Source organism: Cibotium barometz, chromosome 25, assembly GCF_041138505.1.
Source record: "Cibotium barometz isolate CiBa-2024 chromosome 25, ASM4113850v1, whole genome shotgun sequence".
Lineage (NCBI taxonomy): Eukaryota > Viridiplantae > Streptophyta > Polypodiopsida > Cyatheales > Cibotiaceae > Cibotium > Cibotium barometz.
The window spans coordinates 49,086,323-49,106,729 of NC_141070.1; the positions used below are offsets into that span (position 1 = coordinate 49,086,323).

General features: G+C 48.4%; 3 protein-coding genes across 3 annotated transcripts in view; all 3 read left to right on the forward strand.

Moving 5' to 3' along the window:
- LOC147624676 (HIT-type Zinc finger family protein) overlaps positions 1 to 17,874 on the forward strand; it is a 46,990-nt gene extending 29,116 nt beyond the window's left edge. Inside the window, exon 2 of the mRNA XM_086819692.1 lies at positions 16,864 to 17,874. Coding sequence (XP_086675818.1) covers positions 16,864 to 17,777 — 914 coding nt within the window. The 3' untranslated portion in view covers positions 17,778 to 17,874. The remainder of the gene's footprint in view (positions 1 to 16,863) is intronic.
- On the forward strand, positions 13,176 to 15,202 carry LOC147624677 (uncharacterized). The gene is made up of 2 exons (XM_086819693.1): positions 13,176 to 14,977; positions 15,071 to 15,202. Exons 1-2 carry the CDS (start codon positions 14,412 to 14,414, stop codon positions 15,099 to 15,101), a joined length of 597 nt encoding a protein of 198 aa, XP_086675819.1. The 5' UTR covers positions 13,176 to 14,411; the 3' UTR covers positions 15,102 to 15,202.
- Positions 15,364 to 16,697, forward strand: LOC147624678 (uncharacterized). The gene is made up of 3 exons (XM_086819694.1): positions 15,364 to 15,443; positions 15,531 to 15,692; positions 15,792 to 16,697. The coding sequence occupies exons 1-3, from the start codon at positions 15,402 to 15,404 to the stop codon at positions 16,005 to 16,007; spliced, it is 420 nt and encodes a 139-aa protein (XP_086675820.1). The 5' UTR covers positions 15,364 to 15,401; the 3' UTR covers positions 16,008 to 16,697.
- Positions 17,875 to 20,407: the final 2,533 nt, after the last annotated feature.

The window sequence follows — 20,407 nt, forward strand, 5'->3', positions numbered from 1 at the left end:
GCCAAATGCTCCTGATGGACTCCGCAAGCGGAGTGTGGTGCGTTCGTGGCTTTGCTGCACCTATCTCTCCAGATGTGCTAGGTAGCAATGCTGCAACAAATCTCCCATCTGTGGTATGAACTCGGAGTCCAATGGTCAGTAGATGGAGCTGGGACTGATACTGGCAAAATACGAAGGTGAGAGATATGAAGGGTGAGTCCCCCACCTTCCTCCTCATAAGCCATGACAAACTCAGCCTCAGTGGCCCGAGCAATAGTGCCCCATGAAATGATACGGGTTGAGATCGTGTACATCGTGAAAATGCGAAGAATCTACTGTTGGGTTGTAGTGCTGGTTTTTTCCCCGTTTTTTTCAACTTTTGTCACCGTTTTTAATTGCTGTTGTACCTAGAGGCTTCTCAAGCGCTCCCTCTCTCTCAAGCTCGAGTCTCTCTCTCTCTCTCTCTCTCTCTCTCGGCCCATCTCGACACCGGCGGAGACTACAACAAAGGATCAAGACCATACTAGCACGGCATGGGAGACGTCCAGTCAGAGTACTCACCATGGAGGACATTGAGGATATCCGCCATCGATCGATGAGAGACATCTTTGGATAGTGATGTGTATGATGCTTACCTTTGTTGCTGGAGTTTTCCTCCCAGATGTTATCCATTAGGAGCTCCTAGTACCGTACTTTTCCTCATAGTTGTTTCAGTTTCAGTTAGTTGTTTAGTTGTTTTTAGCTTTTCTTACCCAGACATTGTATCAGATCCACCAAGTGTTGTAACCTTTTTGGTCTCATAGGTCATTTTGGCCTTCTGAAGACGTTAATATATCATTTCATTTCTCTCTCTCTCTCTCTCTCTCTCTCTCTCTCTCTCTCTCTCTCTCAAGTCAAGCTAAAGCTCTCTTTCTCTCTCTCTCGCTCTCTCGCTCTCTTGCTCAACTTTCAAGATCTCTAGCACGGCATGGGAGACGTCCAGTCAGAGTACTCACCATGGAGGACATTGAGGATATCCGCCATCGACCGATGAGAGACATCTTTGGATAGTGATGTGTATGATGCTTACCTTTGTTGCTGGAGTTTTCCTCCCAGATGTTATCCATTAGGAGCTCCTGGTACCGTACTTTTCCTCATAGTTGTTTCAGTTTCAGTTAGTTGTTTAGTTGTTTTTAGCTTTCCTTACACAGACATTGTATCATAGGTCATTTTGGCCTTTTGAAGACGTTAATATATCATTTCATTTCAAATACTAGCACGGCATGGGAGACGTCCAGTCAGAGTACTCACCATGGAGGACATTGAGGATATCTGCCATCGACCGATGAGAGACATCTTTGGATAGTGATGTGTATGATGCTTACCTTTGTTGCTGGAGTTTTCCTCCCACATGTTATCCATTAGGAGCTCCTGGTACCGTACTTTTCCTCATAGTTGTTTCAGTTTCAGTTAGTTGTTTAATTGTTTTTAGCTTTCCTTACACAGACATTGTATCAGATCCACCAATTGTTGTAACCTTTTTGGTCTCATAGGTCATTTTGGCCTTTTGAAGACGTTAATATATCATTTCATTTCAAATATCATTTTCTCTCTCTCTCTCTCTCTCTCTCTCTCTCTCTCTCTCTCTCAGCTGCACCCGCCCAAGGACTAGCACAAAGAGCTCTCATTGAGTCTCGAGAACTGATCCACCCACTCCCCCCCGACCTCCAGGCTGATGCAGGAGCCCAGTCAAGAGAAGTGACATTAGATAGAGCCATCCAGTTATGCAGAGCCCGACGGCCCTGACATGGTGGCCGCTGCCCACGCTCATGTCACCTCAGGAGGATCAAAGCCATCATTTCCCACCATCGGAGGACTCTCTTGCCGTGTAAGCCTCACTACATTGGGTACCATGTTGCAGTGCCCTATGCGAGATATTCTTGGCTGATGCTAGAGCTTGAGGCTGTTTGTTTTTTGACGTATATTTTCTTTTAGTTTTACTTTCAGTATCATGATGATGTATTCCATGGACATGATGTAACATTTTGGTCTCATAGGGCATTTTGGCCTTCTGAAGATGTTAATACAACTTTCTTTCTTTCTTTCTTTCTCAACCTCTCTCTCTCTCTCTCTCTCTCTCTCTCTCTCTCTCATATGGAGACCCAGAGAGGAGAGGATTTGGCGACTATGCCACGCAGAGGTTGAGATGGAGGAGCATTACATATGCCGCTGCTCAGTATACTATGAGATCCGCGGGGAGTTTCACTGTCTATTTCGTGAGGGATTTGGTTCACTATCCAAGATCATTGATTTCCAGGACCAACATTGCCTAGGCCTTTTCCTGCTTGAGCTCTGCAGACACATGGACACCTTCTTGAGAGAGCTTCGGTCCCAGCCACCCCGCCTCCTTCCTCGGTAGCTAACCATCACTAGTTTCTTCCGGAACCCAGGAGGTGGAGGACACCGACTGGGTACCATGTTGCAGTGCCCTATGCGAGATATTCTTGGCTGATGCTAGAGCTTGAGGCTGTTTGTTTTTTTTGACGTATATTTTCTTTTAGTTTTACTTTCAGTATCATGATGATGTATTCCATGGACCTGATGTAACATTTTGGTCTCACAGGGCATTTTGGCCTTCTGAAGACGTTAATACAACTTTCTCTCTCTCTCTCTCTCTCTCTCTCTCTCTCTCTCTCTCTCTCATACGGAGACCCAGAGAGGAGAGGATTTGTTGACTATGCCACACAGAGGTTGAGATGGAGGAGCATTACATATGCCGCTGCCTAGTATACTATGAGATACGCGGGGGGTTTCACTGTCTATTTCGTGAGGGATTTGGTCCGCTGTCCAGGATCATTGACCTCCAGGACCAACATTGCCTAGGCCTCTTCCTGCTTGAGCTCCGCAGACACAGGGACACCTCCTTGAGAGAGCTTCGGTCCCAGCCACCCTGCCTCCTTCCTCGCTAGCTAACCATCACTAGTTTCTTCTGGAACCCAGGAGGTGGAGGACACCGATATAGCGGATCTTGTGGACCCTCCTCGAGCTGCTCTGGACCTACCTTGCCCGAGAGGAGTTACCTCGGACCGAGCCTTCGCACTCCAGCATGCCCTCGGCCCTCGGCCCCCTCGACCGTTGGCCATGATCACCTCATCAACTCCAGGACATGCTCCATCGCCATCGAGCTACTTTTCCACGTGATATAGTTGAGGGAGACCTCACGGCCATACTCATTAGCCCCATGCTTGATATTTTGGAGAGTGGTATACCATCTACTCGAAGCTGATGCTACTCTCATGTTTCTATGTTCTTAGTATTCCATGATGAGTTTCCATGGACAATTTTGTATCACCCCAATGAGATGGCTATGTTTATGTTTTCTTTCTGTTTTATTTTCCATTCCATGCTGAGATATGCCATGGACATTATTGTATCACTTTGGTCTCATAGGCCCATTGGATCTTTAGTAGACGCTTAATATATCTTTCTTTCTTTCTTTCTGTCTCTGTGTTTTGAGTCTTCCGGGTTCCCTCGAGTCTCCAATGGGAACAAGGACTGAAGGAAAGGAAAAGCATGAGGCTTTTTCCTTATATACCCACCACGGGCGAGAAATCTACCGGTGGTTCCGGGTTAACTTTTGCGGGAAGGGTTACACAAGTAGCGTCACGAGGCTCCTTGCACATGCGTCCAAGCTTGGGGGGAAGTTGCTCCGTGCAAGGAGATTCCTCAAGAAATTGCGGATGGTATAGTAAAGAAGTACTCGAATGTGGACATGGAGGAGCTTCCATGTCTGAAGCCTCCGCTTCCGTGAGTCCTTTCCTCGTTGCATTGTGCACCGGCTCTACCTCGGGTAGCTCCAACTTCCAATCAAAGAGCCAAGGAAAGAGAGCTCTCCGACAATGAGGCAAACCGCCATCGGTGCAAACATAAACAACCTTACCATAGTTGTTTCCATATGGTGTACGATGCCATATCGTACGAAATACCGTATGGTATTGTATGGACTCCTAAAGATTTTTCAAGAAAAAACATTTTCATATTTTAAAAAAAAAAGTTATTTTTTGGGTTTTGATTTTTGCTTGTCTATGGCTGTTTGAGCTTCCTCTGTACTATGATGCTTCCCTTCTTTTTAAAATACTCCATATCTCGAATTTGGAAATACCTAAGTTTATAAGTATTTTTTTTTTAAACACCTTATTTTATCGTACGATATGAATTTCTTTTTATATCATATCATATTTTCCCATATGGTGTCATATCGTACAAATCGTACGGTATCATACCTAACAACTATGAACCTCATGTTGAATCTTTAGAGATAGGTGGTGGGGATGTCAACCGGTATAGTATCGCCTCGCTGAAGCTTCCCCCCCCCCCCCCCCCCCCCCCCCGCTTGAGCTGCCTTCGCTTCCCCGCCTGCTCGCACCCCCCCTCCGCGCCCCTGTGCTTTTTGCGCCCCCCCACCCTCCCTTTCGCGCCCGTCGCCGCCTGCCCCCGTCTCCTTCGCGCCCCCCGCTCCCCCCTTCCTCCGCGTCCCACCCCCCTGCCTGCCCCCGCCCCCTCCCCCTTTCGCGCTTTCCCCGCCCCCTTTCGCGCCCCGTTGCCTGGTTTTCCGCCTCTGCCTACCGCCCCTCCCCCTCTGTTTTTCCACCCTCCTCTGTCTTCCGCCCCTCCCCCTTTGTCTTCTGCCCTTCCCCCTCTCCCCTCCCCGCTCTGCTTTTTCGTGTAGCTTGGTTCTTGCAGGATCCTCCGTTTTTCGCTTCGCCCTTGACTTAGCTTCAGACTCTGATGGAGGTTCCTCCCGCCCCACCTTAGAGGGACTCTTCCGCAGCCCCCTCGCCCGCCCCTGAGGATACTCCCATCAGGCTTTCTCTTTCGCCAGAAGAGGAAGCGAGCTTTGCCACAGAGGTGGAACGCCTCCAGGCACACTCCATCATCTGCCGTATAGTTGGCACTCGCCCCAGCAGAGGGGAGATCCGGGATCTTCTCCAACCCGCCTTCTTGGTTGCAGATGTGGACAAGATCGTGGACGTTCAGTTACTGGGCCGCGGACACTACCAGATTGAGTTCAAGACAGCCCAGAGTGTGGCCCAGGTCCTAGCCATGAGTCCCCTTGACATCAGGGTCGCTCGGGCCTTCTTCAGACATCGGCAACATGGTTTCGACCCAGCAACGACTAAGCAGGAAGAGCGCCTATTCTATGTCACAGTTTGCTTTCCTGGACTTCGCCGCGAGTACCTTCCGCTTCTTTCTAGGATAGGATCATTGGTGGGCTCGGTGCTTGAGACTGGCCCCACAGCAGCTTCAGTGCTGGCTAGAGTAGCTGGCCTGCTACCTTCGGTCAGAGTTTTGGTTCCTAACATCTCCTCCCTTCCGAAGGTCATTCAGTTACCCAGGATAGGGGGGGGATGGATCGATCAGAGAGTGGAGTTCTCAGGGCTCTCGAACCAGTGTTTTATATGCAGGCAGGTCGGCCACCTGGCCAAAGCATGTGCCCTCGCTGAGACCCCGACCCTCACCGTAGCAGCAGACCTCCGATGGCCCGCCCACAGATGCGGCTCGGCAGGCAGCCTCCGGGACACCTGCTCAGCCCACAGAGACCTCGGATTGGCAGCCTGGACAGGGGCGCCGTAGAGGGAGACAGCCACAACAGCATGCTCAGAGACCGACGCAGCAGCAGACACAGCCTCAGCATCATTGGGTTCCAATGAGGAACAGCTTTGCTCCCCTCCAGGAGGAAGAGTCTCGGACCAGGCGCCAGTGGCTGTGTCCCATAGCGACTGCCTCCCGCTCGGAGAGAGAAACCTCATGTATGCATACATAGCCAAGGTCTCGTGCTAGGTCTGCCACTATGCGGACCACCAAATGTCGATTCCCGGAGGCATCCGCACTCCCGGTATCAAAGAAATGTGCCAACTCCCAGAGTCGGCCTATCACGTGTGTCATCTCCAAATCGCTCACATGGTGAGAAAACTCAACTGCCTGAGTCTTCAAAATACTAAGAGCGAGATCCAGAGTCCACTCCCGGTCGCTAGTGCCGCAAAGAGGGAAGGAGAAGGCCACGGCTGAATCAAGTGCCTCCTCCCCTCGGGCCGGAGGTATCACCACATGAACTCTGATGGGTGCTGGCTCATGGGGAGACCCCGCCATGCTCGAGCAGGAGTACGCCAGCTCAGGAGGCAGGACGCATCGTTAGTCACTGAGCCCGGGGAGATTAGAGCTATTGCCACTGAGTTCTATAGAGACCTGCTTTCGCGCGGAGCCAGCCACGGAGGCATGTGATGCTTGCAGACAGACTGTGTGGGCCCATGTGCAGAGGAGGGTCACAGATCGTATGCGCACTGTTTTGGGTGACCCCCTTTCAGAGGATGAGCTTGTTGAGGCTTTGAGGGTCCTTCCGTGTCATAGTTGCCCTGGGGAGGATGGATTGACGCCTGCCTTTTTTATGCGCTATTGGGACCTTTTGGGGCCAGGCCTCCGCAGGGGCTTTCAGTATGTTTTGGACACTGGGGTGATGCCACAGAGTTTTTCAGAGGGCTTGATCTTTCTTATCCCCAAGGGGGAGGGAGTGTCAGATGATATTCGGCATTGGAGGCCTATTACGATCCTCAATACTGTCTACAAGGTCCTAGCAAAGGCCTTGAGTTTGAGGATCCAGCCCTTCCTTGGGGAGTTGATTCATGCTACCCAGACAGGATTCGTCAAGGAGCGCAGTATCCTTGACAATATTTTCACCTTCTGGGAGGCGACGGCCAGAGCTAGATTTCTCGGTGAGGACTTGGTCGTTATGCTTCTCGATTTTGAGAAGGCATACGATAGAGTCGATTGGGGTTTTCTAGAGGGCACTATGCTTCGCATGGGTTTTGAGCCAGACTGGATTCGAGGAGTGGCGGCTCTATATTTCACAGCTCGTAGCTAGGTGTTGATGGCAGGAGGACGGGGGCCGAGTTTTGAGTTGACCAGAGCAGTCCGTCAGGGATGCCCTCTCGCTCCGTTCCTTTTTCTTTTCTTTGCAGAGGCTATGCGCATGTATCTGACAGCAGAGGAGGTTGGTTTGAGAGGACTCCAGCTTCCAGTCCGGGGTGAGGATCTGCTCGATTCTGAGTTTGCTGATGATACGGGATTGTTTCTGCATGGCCAGGACGCCAATCTACAGAGGGCAGAGCAGTCGCTACAGGTTTTTGGTGTGGCTTCGGGAGCATTGATCAATTGGCGCAAGACAGTGGTATTTTGGATCAGTAGCGCTCCCGCTCTGGCATGGAGCCCAGACCCGGGTTTTAGATGGATTCCTCCTGGCACAGCAGTGCGGTATCTGGGATTCCAGATTGGACTTGATTTGTCACCTGAGCAGCAGATCGCCCCGCTTCTTCTGAGCATTTGGAAGAAGCTTTTATATTGGAGTACAGCTCGGCTATCCTTGGCTGGGAGGGTGGTGGTGACAAATCAGGTGCTTTTAGCGACTATGTGGTACATCATGTCTTGCTGGATCTTCTCGAGCTCTTGCATCAGCCAGGTACAGAGGCTGATCAAGAACTTTCTTTGGTCTGGGCAGGATGGTCAGCTGGCCCGGGCTAAGGTTGCTTGGGCAGTTATTACTCTTCCGCTGGCCCAGGGGGGCTTGGGCATTATAGATCCAGCCGATCAGAGTAGAGCCTTGTTGGGGAAGCTTATTGTTCGGGGGCTGCTTCCAGGCGCTGAGCCTTGGAAGGAGCTTCTTTTTTAGCGGGGCTGCAGGCTAGAGCTCCCCTAGCAGGGGACACTTGGGCACCAGAGATACGGTGGATCTTCATAGAGATGAGGAGGACAGGCCTTAGTAGAGGATGGGAGGACAGATTTTCCTTGAGCATCTTGCGAGCTTGGGAGTGGGGCTTTCTCAGAGACCTCCCACTTGTGATGAGGAGTGGGCCAGAGAGCCGCTCATCTGGAGCCCCGCGGTACGCACAGAGCAGGGTCATATTCTGGGTTCTCGGCCTCGTCTAGCCTGGGGACCATTGGCGGCAGGCCTAGCACACAGTTTTGGAGATTGGCAGGTCTTTTGCAGTCTCCTGGAGGAGATCCAGGCGGATAGGCTGAGTCACTTCAGAGGGGGGCTGATTATGAGGGATGACATTCAGGAGGCACTCACTGAGGAGTGGTTCACGCCTTTCGAGCGAGAGGCCCCACGGTGGATGGGAGCCTTTACACAGTTGGAGATCCTGATTGCTGTCAGAGCTTGCACTGAGGGATGGTAGATGCCTCTTCTATGAGATACAGGATGAGAGCAGACTTCAGAGAGTGGAGGCGGAGTCGCCTTTGGTTGCAGAGTGCATCTTTCAGAGGATACGGGTAGTGGCTGTCGCTTCTCGGAAGTGGCATATTGATCCAGACCCTGCAAATGTGGACTCTGATTGGCGCATATGGGCATATGCTGCGCGCCCCCTGGCCCGGCTCCAGTGGGACCTTGGCGAGTACGAGTGGCATGATCCTTATGCGTCCCCCGAGGCCACAGAGATCACCTTTTTCTAGTACACTGTTCGGTTGGGGAGGCATATTTTGACTGCGAGGAGGATGGTCTCTCCAGCTGCGTCGGAGCATTGGCGGCTACAGGGACTCTCACAGGAGTTCCTGGAGGTTTTTTGGACTAGGCTCTGGGCTAGCCGACAGGCACGCAGGATCTCGGCTTTCCAGTGGCTGGTTGCCCACAGGGGCTCTGCAGTTGGCACCTGCTTGTCTACAGTGGCCTTCCGCCGGCCTGTGTCTGATGCGGCCACCCATTGGAGACAAAGAGACATTGCCTATGGGACTGTCCACAGGCGCAGTAGATTTGGCTGAGGATGCTGCGCATTTTGGCCCTCCTCTCTCCAGAGGGCATGTATACGTGGGGAGCCGCTGCTTGGTTGACTTCGTCAGGGCAGCTCTGGGATACGAGACGGAGCAGGATAGCCAGTCCATCAGATTCATTAGGGGCCAGCCTCGCCTTGTTCCTTCACCGGATTTCTCGACAGCTGGCTGGACACAGGAGAGGGATTTACGATGGGAGCTCCTGAGCAGCCTCACCATATGGTTCACCTGGAGAGCCCGTTGTTTCAGGGCCTTTGAGGGGAGACTGGAGCCACCAGCAGAGACTGTTCGGGCATCTGGCAGGAGTTGATCCACACCCTGCGAGGACAGTATGACCGCATCCGGGGCGACTCGGATCAAGCGATCTTGCGGCGCCAGGCCTTCCACACCACTTGGCGCAGCGGCCCTTTCTATACTCTACATGCGGGTACCCCCCGCTGGCACTACAGGCCACCTGTTTGGATTTCCCCCCCTCCTATTGTATGATATAGCCTCTCAGTTATTTGTACTTTTATTTGTACTTTTTTGCACCTAGGGAGAGTCTCCCTAGCAGCCTTGATTGGATCTCTGCTCTGCCTTCTTATGAGCAAGAGAGGGTTTTGTAGCCCAGTGGGCCCTTTTTTTTTATAACTAATGAAAGGATCTTTTCTCGGAAAAAAACAACTATGAACCTCACATATGTGAAGATGAAGATGAAAGCTGCGAATGAGGAGATTGCAAGCATGGTCATCGATTGCAATCTCTCCTTCCATGTGCTCAAGGTCTCACAATGGCACAAGATGGTGAAGGCCATTGCGGAGGTGGGGCAATTGGCATGGTATCACATACCATGTAACATGCGGAAGCTTCGGAGAAGATCGGTAACTTCAATGCTCTGAAATCAGCACTCTTTTCGTGACGGAATTAGCGCACAAACTGAATGAAGATGTGCAAAAAATAGAGAGAGAGAGGGAGAGATGGAGAGGACACAGTATTGGGTCCCAAATACCCTCTGTAGGGCTCCCACCACGGATGGTGTATTTGCTTTATTAGAATGATGTAAATCTGAAAAGAAAATACAGAAATCTTGACCTTTCTTGGCTGAGAAAACTCTGCCCTTGACCTACTGTCCTGCATCCCTTTGCTTTAGCAACTCCTTGGTTTGTCTAGCCCTTGTTTGCCTTGGCTCTTGGTGAAAAATGAGATGAAACAATGGGATTGTGGGCTCTCCTATTTATACTACTACTAAACAGTAGTCGGCGTTTCTTACCCAGGTGGCCAGCAACAAAATGTCCCATGACTGATAAATCAGCATTAAATGCTGGAAAAAATCCCATAAAATCTGCGCATCTCTTCCTGGCTGGCTGGACATTAGGCGCATGCTTCTACATGGGCTGGACAATGTTTTGCAAACAGTCTGGGGGCTGGGCAGCCTGTATGGGCTGCCCCATACTTGCCGTACAGCCATACAAAGACTGCATCTCCTGAATGTTTGCCCTTAGCCTGCCCCTAGGGCTGTCCTACAGCCTCTCCATGGCTGGTGGGTTCAGCCAGGGCCTTCCTGGCCCTCATGGGGGTGGTTTCACACTATCCCCATGCCCACACAAAGACCCGGGGTAGCCCTATGGGCTGGCCCCTTGTTCTAAAGGCAAACCCTAACTATCTACACAATGATCTGGCATCCGGTACCATACCAGATACTCAGAATCACTGACATCATTCCAGAGGGAGACTTACAGCACGGACTGGCACCGATTCATGTGCAGGACAGTGCACACTTGACCTTGGACTCCTGTGCAGGACAATGCACACCTGACCTTGGATGACTTGTCCCGGACTGGGCTCACATGGGACCAGTTCACCATCCCAGGTCCTGCACCTTCTGTACAGATATGTCTACGCGGCATCCAAGTGCGGGATGCACGTGACATACCATGAGATGTGCACCACCGTGCTTGATGACAAGAGGAAGAGGATCAACGACAAACTAATCTCTTAAAGGCAACAGATAAACAATAGATTCAGGGGATGAGCAGGGCACGGGAGGATCCTAGAAGGCATCCTATGGGTGCAGGAATAGTTCGGCAGGGTACGCGAAGTGCTATTGGGCTGGTTGGCAGCAAAAGAGATTTATTTGCCTTTTTTTGTTGGGGCCGCCAACAGGTCGGTCAAGTTGGGGACTCTCATGGGGGCCTAGAGAAGGCTTGTGCATGTTTTACTCTAGGTATCTAATCCCCTATTGGGATAGATCATAGAATAGGTTTTGTAGCTAGCTTTTGGGCATTCCTATGGTTGCCAAGATATGTACCCTCTTTGTGCTAAATGAATATACCGAAAATACAGCTCTCTCTCTCTCTCTCTCTCTCTCTCTCTCTCTCTCTCTTTTGCGTCTCCATCTCTTCTCATCAAGATGTTCCTATGAAAGGTGCTTAGGACTGAAAGTAGACACATAGCTTCCGTGCATGTGACATTGATATCAAAGCTTCAGGTTCAGCAATGCTAAGCATTGAGGTGTCCTAGATGAAGGTGCACATTCCAAGGAGAGTAACACAAGACATGGAAGAAGTTCCCAGGAGTTGGTTGGTGGTATCCACAACACCCAAGGGGAATGGCAGCCCTATGGGTCGGATGCCACTTGGGGCATACCAAGAGAGGCTTTCATGAAAACGGTTCCAAGGGATGATGATTATCCAAGGAGTGAAGTGAGGATGCCAGACTCAATACTCAAGAAAAGAAGACCAAAGAAAGTGTTTAGGGATAGGGCATGAAGGGCCAGGGGACAAGTGGAATAGATGCAGAGATCTTCATCAAATTTGGTGTGGAATCAGAGACCTAAGGCAAGGTTTTCGGTGAAAAGGTTGCCAAGAAGGGAAGGATGACAGGTATGGGAGACCATATGTGGAGATAGGGGATGATGACAGTCATCCAAGGCAAGAAGGTGGAATCCTACTATCAAGTTTAGCAGAAGGGGATGTTATGTGCATGCTTATGGACATGCTAATCCCAAGGCTAAGCACTGAAAGGCAGTAGATAAACAGTAGATTGAGGTCATGAGCAGGGAACATGAGGATCCTATAAGGCATCCTATGGGTGCAGGAATAGGTTGGCAGGATACGCGAAGTGCTACTGGGCTGGTCGGCACCAAAAGAGTATTGTATTTTTCTATTGGCCGATAACAGGTCGGCCAGGTTGGGGACTCTCATGGGGGCCTATAAAAGGCTTGTGCATGTTGTACTCTAGGTTTCTAAATCCCCTATTGGGATAGGTCATAGAATAGGTTTTGTAGCTACCTTTTGGGCATGCCTATGGCCTACAAGCCTCCTTGCCATGCCTAAGATATATAGGCTTTTCGTTGCCTTGGGGTGTACTGATTTTTTGTGAACCCCATGGCTGCAAGTTGAAGGCTAGGACAGAGAAGAGAGCTTGAAGAGGAGGGTTTGCTAATCTCTAGAGGTAACCGTTTTCAAGCGGAGGCCATGCTCTCTAGCAAGGGTGACATGTTGGCAAGCATGTATTATGCTTTGGGTTGCGTTGGGGTGTGTTGCTTTCTAGGACAGAGAAGAGAGCTTAAAGAGGAGGGTTTGCTCTAGAGGTATTTGTTTTTAGGAGGAGGTCATTTTGCAACGGTGACATGTTGTCAAGCCTGTGATCATGCAGGTGGTTGAATTAGTCTAACAATTTAATGCCACTTGAAACATCTGCAACTGATGGTAAGAAAGAAACCCTGAATTTTTATTCTGGTTGAGTTTGCAACACGTCAGCCACATAATTATTTAAGAGCCAAGCCATGAGTTTATCCTTATGTACATAGTTGTCTGCAGGACATGTACCGCAGCACTCGTACGTAAAGTATGGGACGGGGCGAAACGATCGGAGCGAAACGGTTTTTTGGCTGACGGACGTTTTGTTGAACTGAAACGAAACGAAACGAAACGGTCGTTTCGTATGGTACGTTACGAATGCGAAACAGTCTTAGAAATTTTTTTTGGGCTGTTTTTGACGACCTTTTTTTTTTGGGGCCCGTTTTTGATCGTTTTTTTTGCGCCCGTTTTTTCTCTTGTTCCTTTCACCCGTTGTAGCCGTTTGGGCATTTGCCATGGCCTTGGCAGTTGGATCCCTTTCACCTCCATGCTTGTATAAGAGCTCTCAAGGTCTCTCCCTCTCTCATCATTCAAGCTCAACCTCTCAAGCTCTCTCAAGCTCTCTCTCTCTCTCTCTCTCTCTCTCAAGGCTCAAGCTCTCTCTCAAGCTCTCTCTCTCTCTCTCTCTCTCTCAAGGCTTAAGCCTTAAAGGCTCAAGCCTCAAGCTCTCTCTCTCTCTCTCTCTCTCTCTCTCTCTCTCTCTCTCTCTCTCGGCTCAAGCCTCAACTTTCAAGGCTCAAGCTCTCAAGCTCAAGAGTCAAGGCTCAAGCTCTCAAGCTCTCTCTCTATCTCTCCTCTACGTCTCTCCCTCTCCTGAGTCCCGCCCTCTAGGGCCTGCTACCTCATACCTAGAGGCTAGGCTCTAGCCTCTCCTTCTAGGCTCTCTCTCTCTCTCTCTCTCTCTCTCTCAAGCTCTCTTTTCCTCTCTCAAGCTCTCTCTCACTCTTTAGACTTTGGCAACGAGGTCCGGAGGAAAGGACAAGCATGAGGCTTTTACCTTATATACCAACACCAGTGAGAAATCTACTGGTAATTCGGGGTCATGGAAATGGACGTGTAACTTTTGCGGGAAGGGTTACACAAGTAGCGTCACAAGGCTCCTTGCACATGTGTCCAAGCTTGGTGGGGAAGTGGCACCGTGCAAGGAGATTCCCCAAGAAATTGCGGATGGTATAGTGAAGAAGTACTTGCATCCGCAACCAAGGCAAAGGTGGACGTGGGGGAGCTCCATGTCTGGTACCTCCGCATCCGTGACTCCTTCGCCCATTCCATCCATCTCCGGCTCCGCCTTGGGCGGTTCCAACTTCCAATCAAAGAGGCCAAGGGAGGAGAGCTCTCCGGTAATGAGGCAAACCGCCATTGGTGCAAACATTAACAACCTCACCTATGTGAAGGCGAAGATGAAAGCCGCGAATGAGGAGATTGTACGCATGGTGATCGATTGCAATCTCTCCTTCCATGTGCTCAAGGTTCCACAATGGCACAAAATGGTGAAGGCCATTGCGGAGGTGGGGCCATCCCATGGTGAATGGCATGGTATCACCTACCATGAGATGCGCACCACCATGCTTGATGACGAGAGGCAAAGGATCAACGACAAACTCACACCCGTGCGGGAAGGATGGGCGATGTATGGTTGCTCTATCCTCTCCGATGGATGGAGTGATCGAAAGAAGAGAGGTATCATGAACATCCTTGTTTCATGCGCTCTCGGCACATACTTCTTACGCGTCGTGGATACTGGAAAGGCGGGGCAAAAAACATCGAGGGATTTTATCTATCGTCACATCCGGCAAGCCATCATAGAGGTATGTACTATGTCACATGTCACATGTGCATTGCGATTTAAGTTTTAACTCTCAAGTCTCGACTCTCTAGTATCTATGTAACATGTTCAAGCTTCTAACTTCTAAGAATGTCATTGCATTTGCCAAATTGCCATTGTGTTGCTTGTAGGTCGGACATGAAAATGTCATTCAAGTCATCACGGACAATGCGTCTAATTGCCGCAAAATGGGGTGCTTGGTAGAGGTGGAGTTCCCATCCATTGTATGGACTCCTTGTGTCTTCCATTGTCTAGACCTACTCATGGAGGATGTGGGGAAGCTAGAGTGGGTGAAGAGGGTGGTCGCACAAGGCCTATTCGTTGTGAATTTCTTCACAAAGAAGGTAAAGGTGCTCGCTATGTTTCGCGAGCAAAGCGACTTGGAGCTTAAGAAGCCCTCTTCCACGCGGTTTGCCTACATGTGGCTTCTCTTGGAGTGGCTATACGACATGCATCCGAAGCTCGAGATGACCGTGGTCTCCTCGGATTTCGTCGCATGGCTAAAAGAGGAGTTGGTGACTAGTGCGGACGAGGTCCGAGCCGTTCAACGGCTATGCATGAGAGAGTCCTTTTGGTGTGAGGTGCGTGCCATTGTCATTGCGGTGACTCCCTTGTATAGGGTTTTGCGCATGGCCGACATAGAGGGCTCCACATTGGGGCTACTCACCCACTTCATGCGAGAGGCTCTAGCAGAGATTCGTGCGACCACCGTGCTTGATGAGGAGGACCCCGACATTCCTATGGAGGGGATTAGGTAAACCCATGTCCCATGTTTTCAAATCTTGTTTTCACATCTCTTTCTCGTTCTTTAAAGACTTAACCTTAAAGTGAAATTTTTGCATTCTAGGGATCCCACCGAGCCTCCACCCACTCCGTGACGCGATTCGATCGTGGCGCTTGTGGAGAGGAGGTGGCAATGGATGCATAGACCTATCCATGGTCTTGCGGCCTTGTTGCATCCCGCCTGCAAAGTACCAAGGCTCTTCGTCGATGAGGAGCTACTTTTTGATCGGGATGCCTACTTGTCAAGGATACTTTTCGTCCACGAGCAAAGAGACTTCCTCCAAGAGCTCATTCGGTCTAATGATCAGAGGGGAACCGCTTTCACGAACCCACTTTGCTCGAGTAGGGAGTCAATGGTCCGGTCACTTTTTTGGTGGGAGTCATTTGGTTATCAAATGGCTTACGTACAAAAAGTGGCTTTGAGAGTCTTGTCACAAGTGACTATTGAATATATAGTATATACTCTAGAGTCGTAACTACTAACTAGTTCTTACATTCTAATTTCTAACTCTTATTTTTCATAGGATTGCTCTTCAGGGGCATGTGAGAGGAACTGGAGTTTCTACTCACTCATACATACAAAGATACGAAACCGTCTCAGCACCATGCAGTTAGAGTGGCTTGTATATTGCTATGCTAACATGCGCATGGTGGAGAAGATGCATGACATGGAGATCTCCAAACAGGTAGAGATCTCCAGAGTTCAAAGTTCGACTCATTAATGATGATTTATAAATGCATGAGTAAAGTCTAATAATTTATAAATGTTTGAACTTTGCTTTCAGGTGAATGTCGATGAGTTCAAGTTGATAGTGGACACTCTTAAGAGTGTCCACAAGGAGCGAGATCCAGATGAGGCGGCCATATATGCCGATCTCTACAGGGAGCTTAAGGAGATTGACCGTCGAGTTTCTCATACTCGTAGAGGTTGCGCAGCTAGAGGTGGTATACGAGGAGGAGGCTGCGGATGCACTATTCGGCTTGACAATGGACACTCTTAAGAGTGTCCACAAGGAGCGAGATCCAGATGAGGAGGCCGTATATGCCGATCTCTACCGGAACTAGAGGAGATTGACCGTCGTTTTTCTCACTCGTAGAGGTGGCGCAGCTAGAGGTGGTATACGAGTAGGAGCTGCGGATGCACTGTTTGGCGCCCTACTTCGACCCTGGTGGCTACATATGTGAGGCATGGCTCCGACTCTGGAGCACTTTAGCACCTGTTGTTGAAGAAGAGGATGCTCCTATTGCAGGCATGAGAGAGCCCGAGTACGATGATGAGGGCAATGTCCTTAGTGGTTGGCCTTTGATGGAGCACCTCTGGCGAGGGCATTCCTTTCCCTAGTGATGTCTGTGAGGAGGAGGACTAGAGTCTAGACTCTAGTCTCCAGAGTCTAGACTTTGGACATTTTTGTACTTAGTGTTGTGACTAGTCACAACACACTTTTTTGTATTTCCTATTGTAGGCCGTTGGCCATGACTCTTATTTATGGCATGTTCAGTGTTCATTGTTCATGACTCTTGAGTTTTTGTACTAGTTTATGACAAATTACAACTTCTCTAGACTTTGCATCTCTAAATGTGTACAAATATCTTTTTTTCAAGTGTTTTTTAAAGTGGATCGTACCTCAATCGAACTTATTTTTCAAAATTTGAAAGTCCCGTACCGGTACCGTTTTTTCGTACTTTTGTTTTGTACCTGGCAACTATGCTTATGTATTCTGAATGCTAACTCTAAATTATTCAATGTAATATAAAGCGGTTATTGTTAAAAGGTTCCAGTTGATTCTTCTACAATTTTGCATTTTCAGGATTGAATGGTATAACTGGCCATATTCTAAGCAAAGTTTTGTTTTGCAGGGGAAGACATCAGGCCAAGTGACCTTTCTCCAGAGGAGAAGAAAGCTTTCTTGCGGGCTGTGGCATCAGGAGAATTCAGTCACATGATCAAGCCTTGGGAGCCTTGGTGGCTTAGTCCGTTTGTGAAGAAGGTAGCCCTGAACAAACAGGGTAATCGAACTGTGCAGCCAGTGGAGAGCACTGACGCAATGCATGATAATGCAAATGATACCTTTGATGTACCACCACCTCTGGACTCTCCTTTACCTCCTTTGAAACAACTTACTTCCAAGCCGCCATCTCCGTTGCTAGGAGTTCATCTAGCCGAGGTCTTGTATAGTTACTGCTTCACCCTTCGCTTTTACAATGGGGACTGGGTGTGTGTTGCTTTTGATGCAGCATGGACTTGCATGAGTGTTTCTCATGTTTTAGGGCAATCTGCTTCCCCACAGACCGTTGGTGAAGCATTGAGTTGTTGCTTTGAGGTTGTTTGCTCCCCAATGTTTAAGTCTGCAGGTGGCTACAAGTTCGCACTGGCATTGCTAGATGATGTAGCTGCATTGTTGCATGCTGGAAGAGCTGCTGTGATCTGTGCACTTTCTGAGCTGCATCGGTTGCTTGACAAGGCTGCCAAAGACACCAAACAAGGAGAGGGTAATGTGATACCCAAAGGACCTTTGAAGTTGGACCTGCCAAGAGAGGCTGGCAAAATTAAGGGCTCTACCAGCTCAGATTTGAAGAAGGCGTGCAAAAAAATTTTCTTTCTCTTATGCTGGACTAACGAACAGCCTGCTGAGATCTTTAGCTCGTTGGCTCTAATTATCGAAACTGAGAAGGCACGCATTGTGGAAACTCATGAATCGAACGTTTTGGAGAGAGACTATAAAAGGAGTGATACCCGCAACAAGAAGGCTTTTGTTGAAGAAATCAGTTGAAAACTGTGATTGAAAAACAATATGACAAAGCTTTTCATTGATGAGATAATTAGAGATAGTGGTTTGTCTTTCAATAACAAGTACGTAATTAAAGAAACTAATGGTGCTGTCTTGGAGATGTAAGTAAGGAACTTTGTAATGTAGTGATTACTCATCTAAATAGAATCTCATATAGGGGCCCATGTTAAGGTGAAGTTGAAAGCTATGCAAAGTTGTTTGAAGCTCCTTGTGCAACTATTAGGATGCATTGATCTTTTATTGTAGCTTTTGGCCTTAAAGCCTTTTATATTGCTTAGTCTTTTCCTTGTTTGCCATGACCATGTTTCATAAAAATCATCTTGCGTGCTTGCCCTCTTTTTGTTGGTTCTAGTTACAACCCTCAAGTATTGATTGGACTTAATAACATAAGGCTGCTCTTGATATCCCCAAGTTTACTGAGTTTTTTTTGGAGTGTCTCCTAGTTACTTGTACTGTCTTTCCTTTCATAAGTGGAGGCATGATGGCAACATATCATGGCATATTTGTATCATCTTTAGGGGTGATGACAATTGTTTGACGGCAGATGGTGTGCCTTTTGACGCTTCAGTGTAGGAAATCTCATGTACTTCATTGTCTTTCCAGAGGGGTGCCTCTGCTTCATGCTACAATGCCATTTCTTTCTAGCACAGTGTATGAGTGCATCTCAAGGGCATAGGCAGATATTATGTAAAACCGTCATCGTTTTCAAGAAGTTGGAGGAGTTGAGCAATGTAAAGGGAATTTTGTTGAAGGTCACATGCCCCAATTTGAATTCTCCATGCCGATGAATGGACTTACGCCACGGCATTGCAAGTTTCAATCTTTACATGGAGTCATGCTCAGGATCATGAAGCCAAGTCATTAGCACTAAACTCGTTGCGAAAACTAATTGAAAAGGAGGAAGTGGATGTAATAACTGTTAATAGATTGAAATTTACGCATTCCTGCCATGCACATCCAGTCAAATATGCTCGATATGGTGACTAAAATTTGCAAATGTGTATATATGGATCCCCACCTTGCTCTTGCAAAGTTTGGCCACCATCCGAGATCATTTGGTTGGAATGTGTGGACCAAAGGCTTAATTTTGAGGGACCGCTCTAAGGCCATGACACATTGAAAATCCGGCATCTGGCTCGCACATTCCAACCAGATGTGCTTAATTGTGCTCTGATGGCTATAAAACTTTGCAACTGATGTAGACCCCACCCTTACTCTTACTCATTTGATTGTAATGGGCAGGCCAAAGGCCCAATTTTGAGGGGCTGTCTAAGGGCATGACACATTGAAAATAAGGCATCTTTTATGTACATTCCAACCAAATGTGCAATGGTGACCAAACTTTGTAAGCCTAGATGTGTGGATCCCATCCTCAATCTTGCAAAGTTTCACCATCCGAGCTCATTTAGTTGGAATGTGTGGACCAAAGTTTCGATTTTGAGGGGACTCTCTAAGGCCAAGACACATTAAAAGTCAGGCATCTGGTCCGCAGATTATAAGCAAATGTACTAAGATGACCCAAACTTTACAACTATGTATACAATGTATTGGCTAAGGTCCAATTTTGGTGAGGGGGCTCTATAAGGCCATGACACATTAATTTTCAAGCGTCTTGTACACACATTCTAACCAAACGTGCTCTAATGGTTACCAAACTTTGTAACTCTGTATGTGTGGACCCTACTCTCTTACAAAGTTTGGTCACCATTTATGCTTATTTGGTTTCAATGTGTAGGTCAAAGATCCAATTTCAAGGGGGCTGTCGCTTTTGCTTTCTTACACAACAATGTGTAGGCCAAAGACCCGATTTCAAGGAAGATGTTGCTTTTACTTTCTTACACGACATGCTTTCTTCATGTCTGCCATTAGGTTCTCTTCTCAGCCGTTTTGTCTTGCAAGGTTCTCATTGGCTTTACCAATTACTTTCTCTTCCTCTTTGCTTGGCTTCCTATGTGTGTCTAGACGGCTTCTTCTTGTTGGTGCTTGTTATTTGTGTTCTAATGGGTGTCCGCTTTCTCGGTATTTGTGTTGTAATCGGTGTCCACTTTCTCGGTTTTTGTGGTGCTTTTTGGTGTCTTGTTCTGTTTGTGCCTGCTCATGTGTGAGGGTTACCTAGGCTTCTTTGTGGGGGCTTTTTTCGATGGATGGCTTGTTCGTTTTTGGCTTCTTCCTTGCTCATCTTTTGTGAGGCTTATTTTTCATGCTTTGTTGGCTTCTTTGTTGGGCACCGTGTGTCTATAGGATTTGTTGAGTGTTTCCCACCGTGTTACCCTTTCTTTGGTTGTCTTTCTCTCTGAGTTTTTCTTTGTGTGGTGCCAAGCTTTTGTTTGTTATATCTAGCTTAGCTTTGGTGGGTTGTGCTTTATCTTCACTCAATATATCAGCTTCATCGTGCCTTGTAGCCTTCTTTCTACCCAAGCATCCCCTTTTTCTCTAAGCCCTTCTTCTTCTTTGTTGTTGGCTTGTTGTTCATCTCTCTCTCTCTCTCTCTCTCTCTCTCTCTCTCTCTCTAAAAATAAAAATAAAAACTAATGGAGAGATTTTTAAAAAATTGTGGAGGGTGGGCAATTTAAAAGGGGAGAGGGGGGATACAATATAAAGGGGGAAAAATT

What these genes read in the sequence shown, in the direction of transcription:
- LOC147624677 (XM_086819693.1), top strand. Translation starts at nt 14,412, where the DNA reads ATGGGGTGCTTGGTAGAGGTGGAGTTCCCATCCATTGTATGGACTCCT. An exon ending in ATTCCTATGGAGGGGATTAG is followed by an intron (nt 14,978 to 15,070) that starts GTAAACCCATGT and finishes TTTGCATTCTAG; the next exon opens with GGATCCCACCGAGCCTCCAC.
- LOC147624678 (XM_086819694.1), top strand. Translation starts at nt 15,402, where the DNA reads ATGGCTTACGTACAAAAAGTGGCTTTGAGAGTCTTGTCACAA. An exon ending in CTTTGAGAGTCTTGTCACAA is followed by an intron (nt 15,444 to 15,530) that starts GTGACTATTGAA and finishes TATTTTTCATAG; the next exon opens with GATTGCTCTTCAGGGGCATG. An exon ending in ACATGGAGATCTCCAAACAG is followed by an intron (nt 15,693 to 15,791) that starts GTAGAGATCTCC and finishes CTTTGCTTTCAG; the next exon opens with GTGAATGTCGATGAGTTCAA.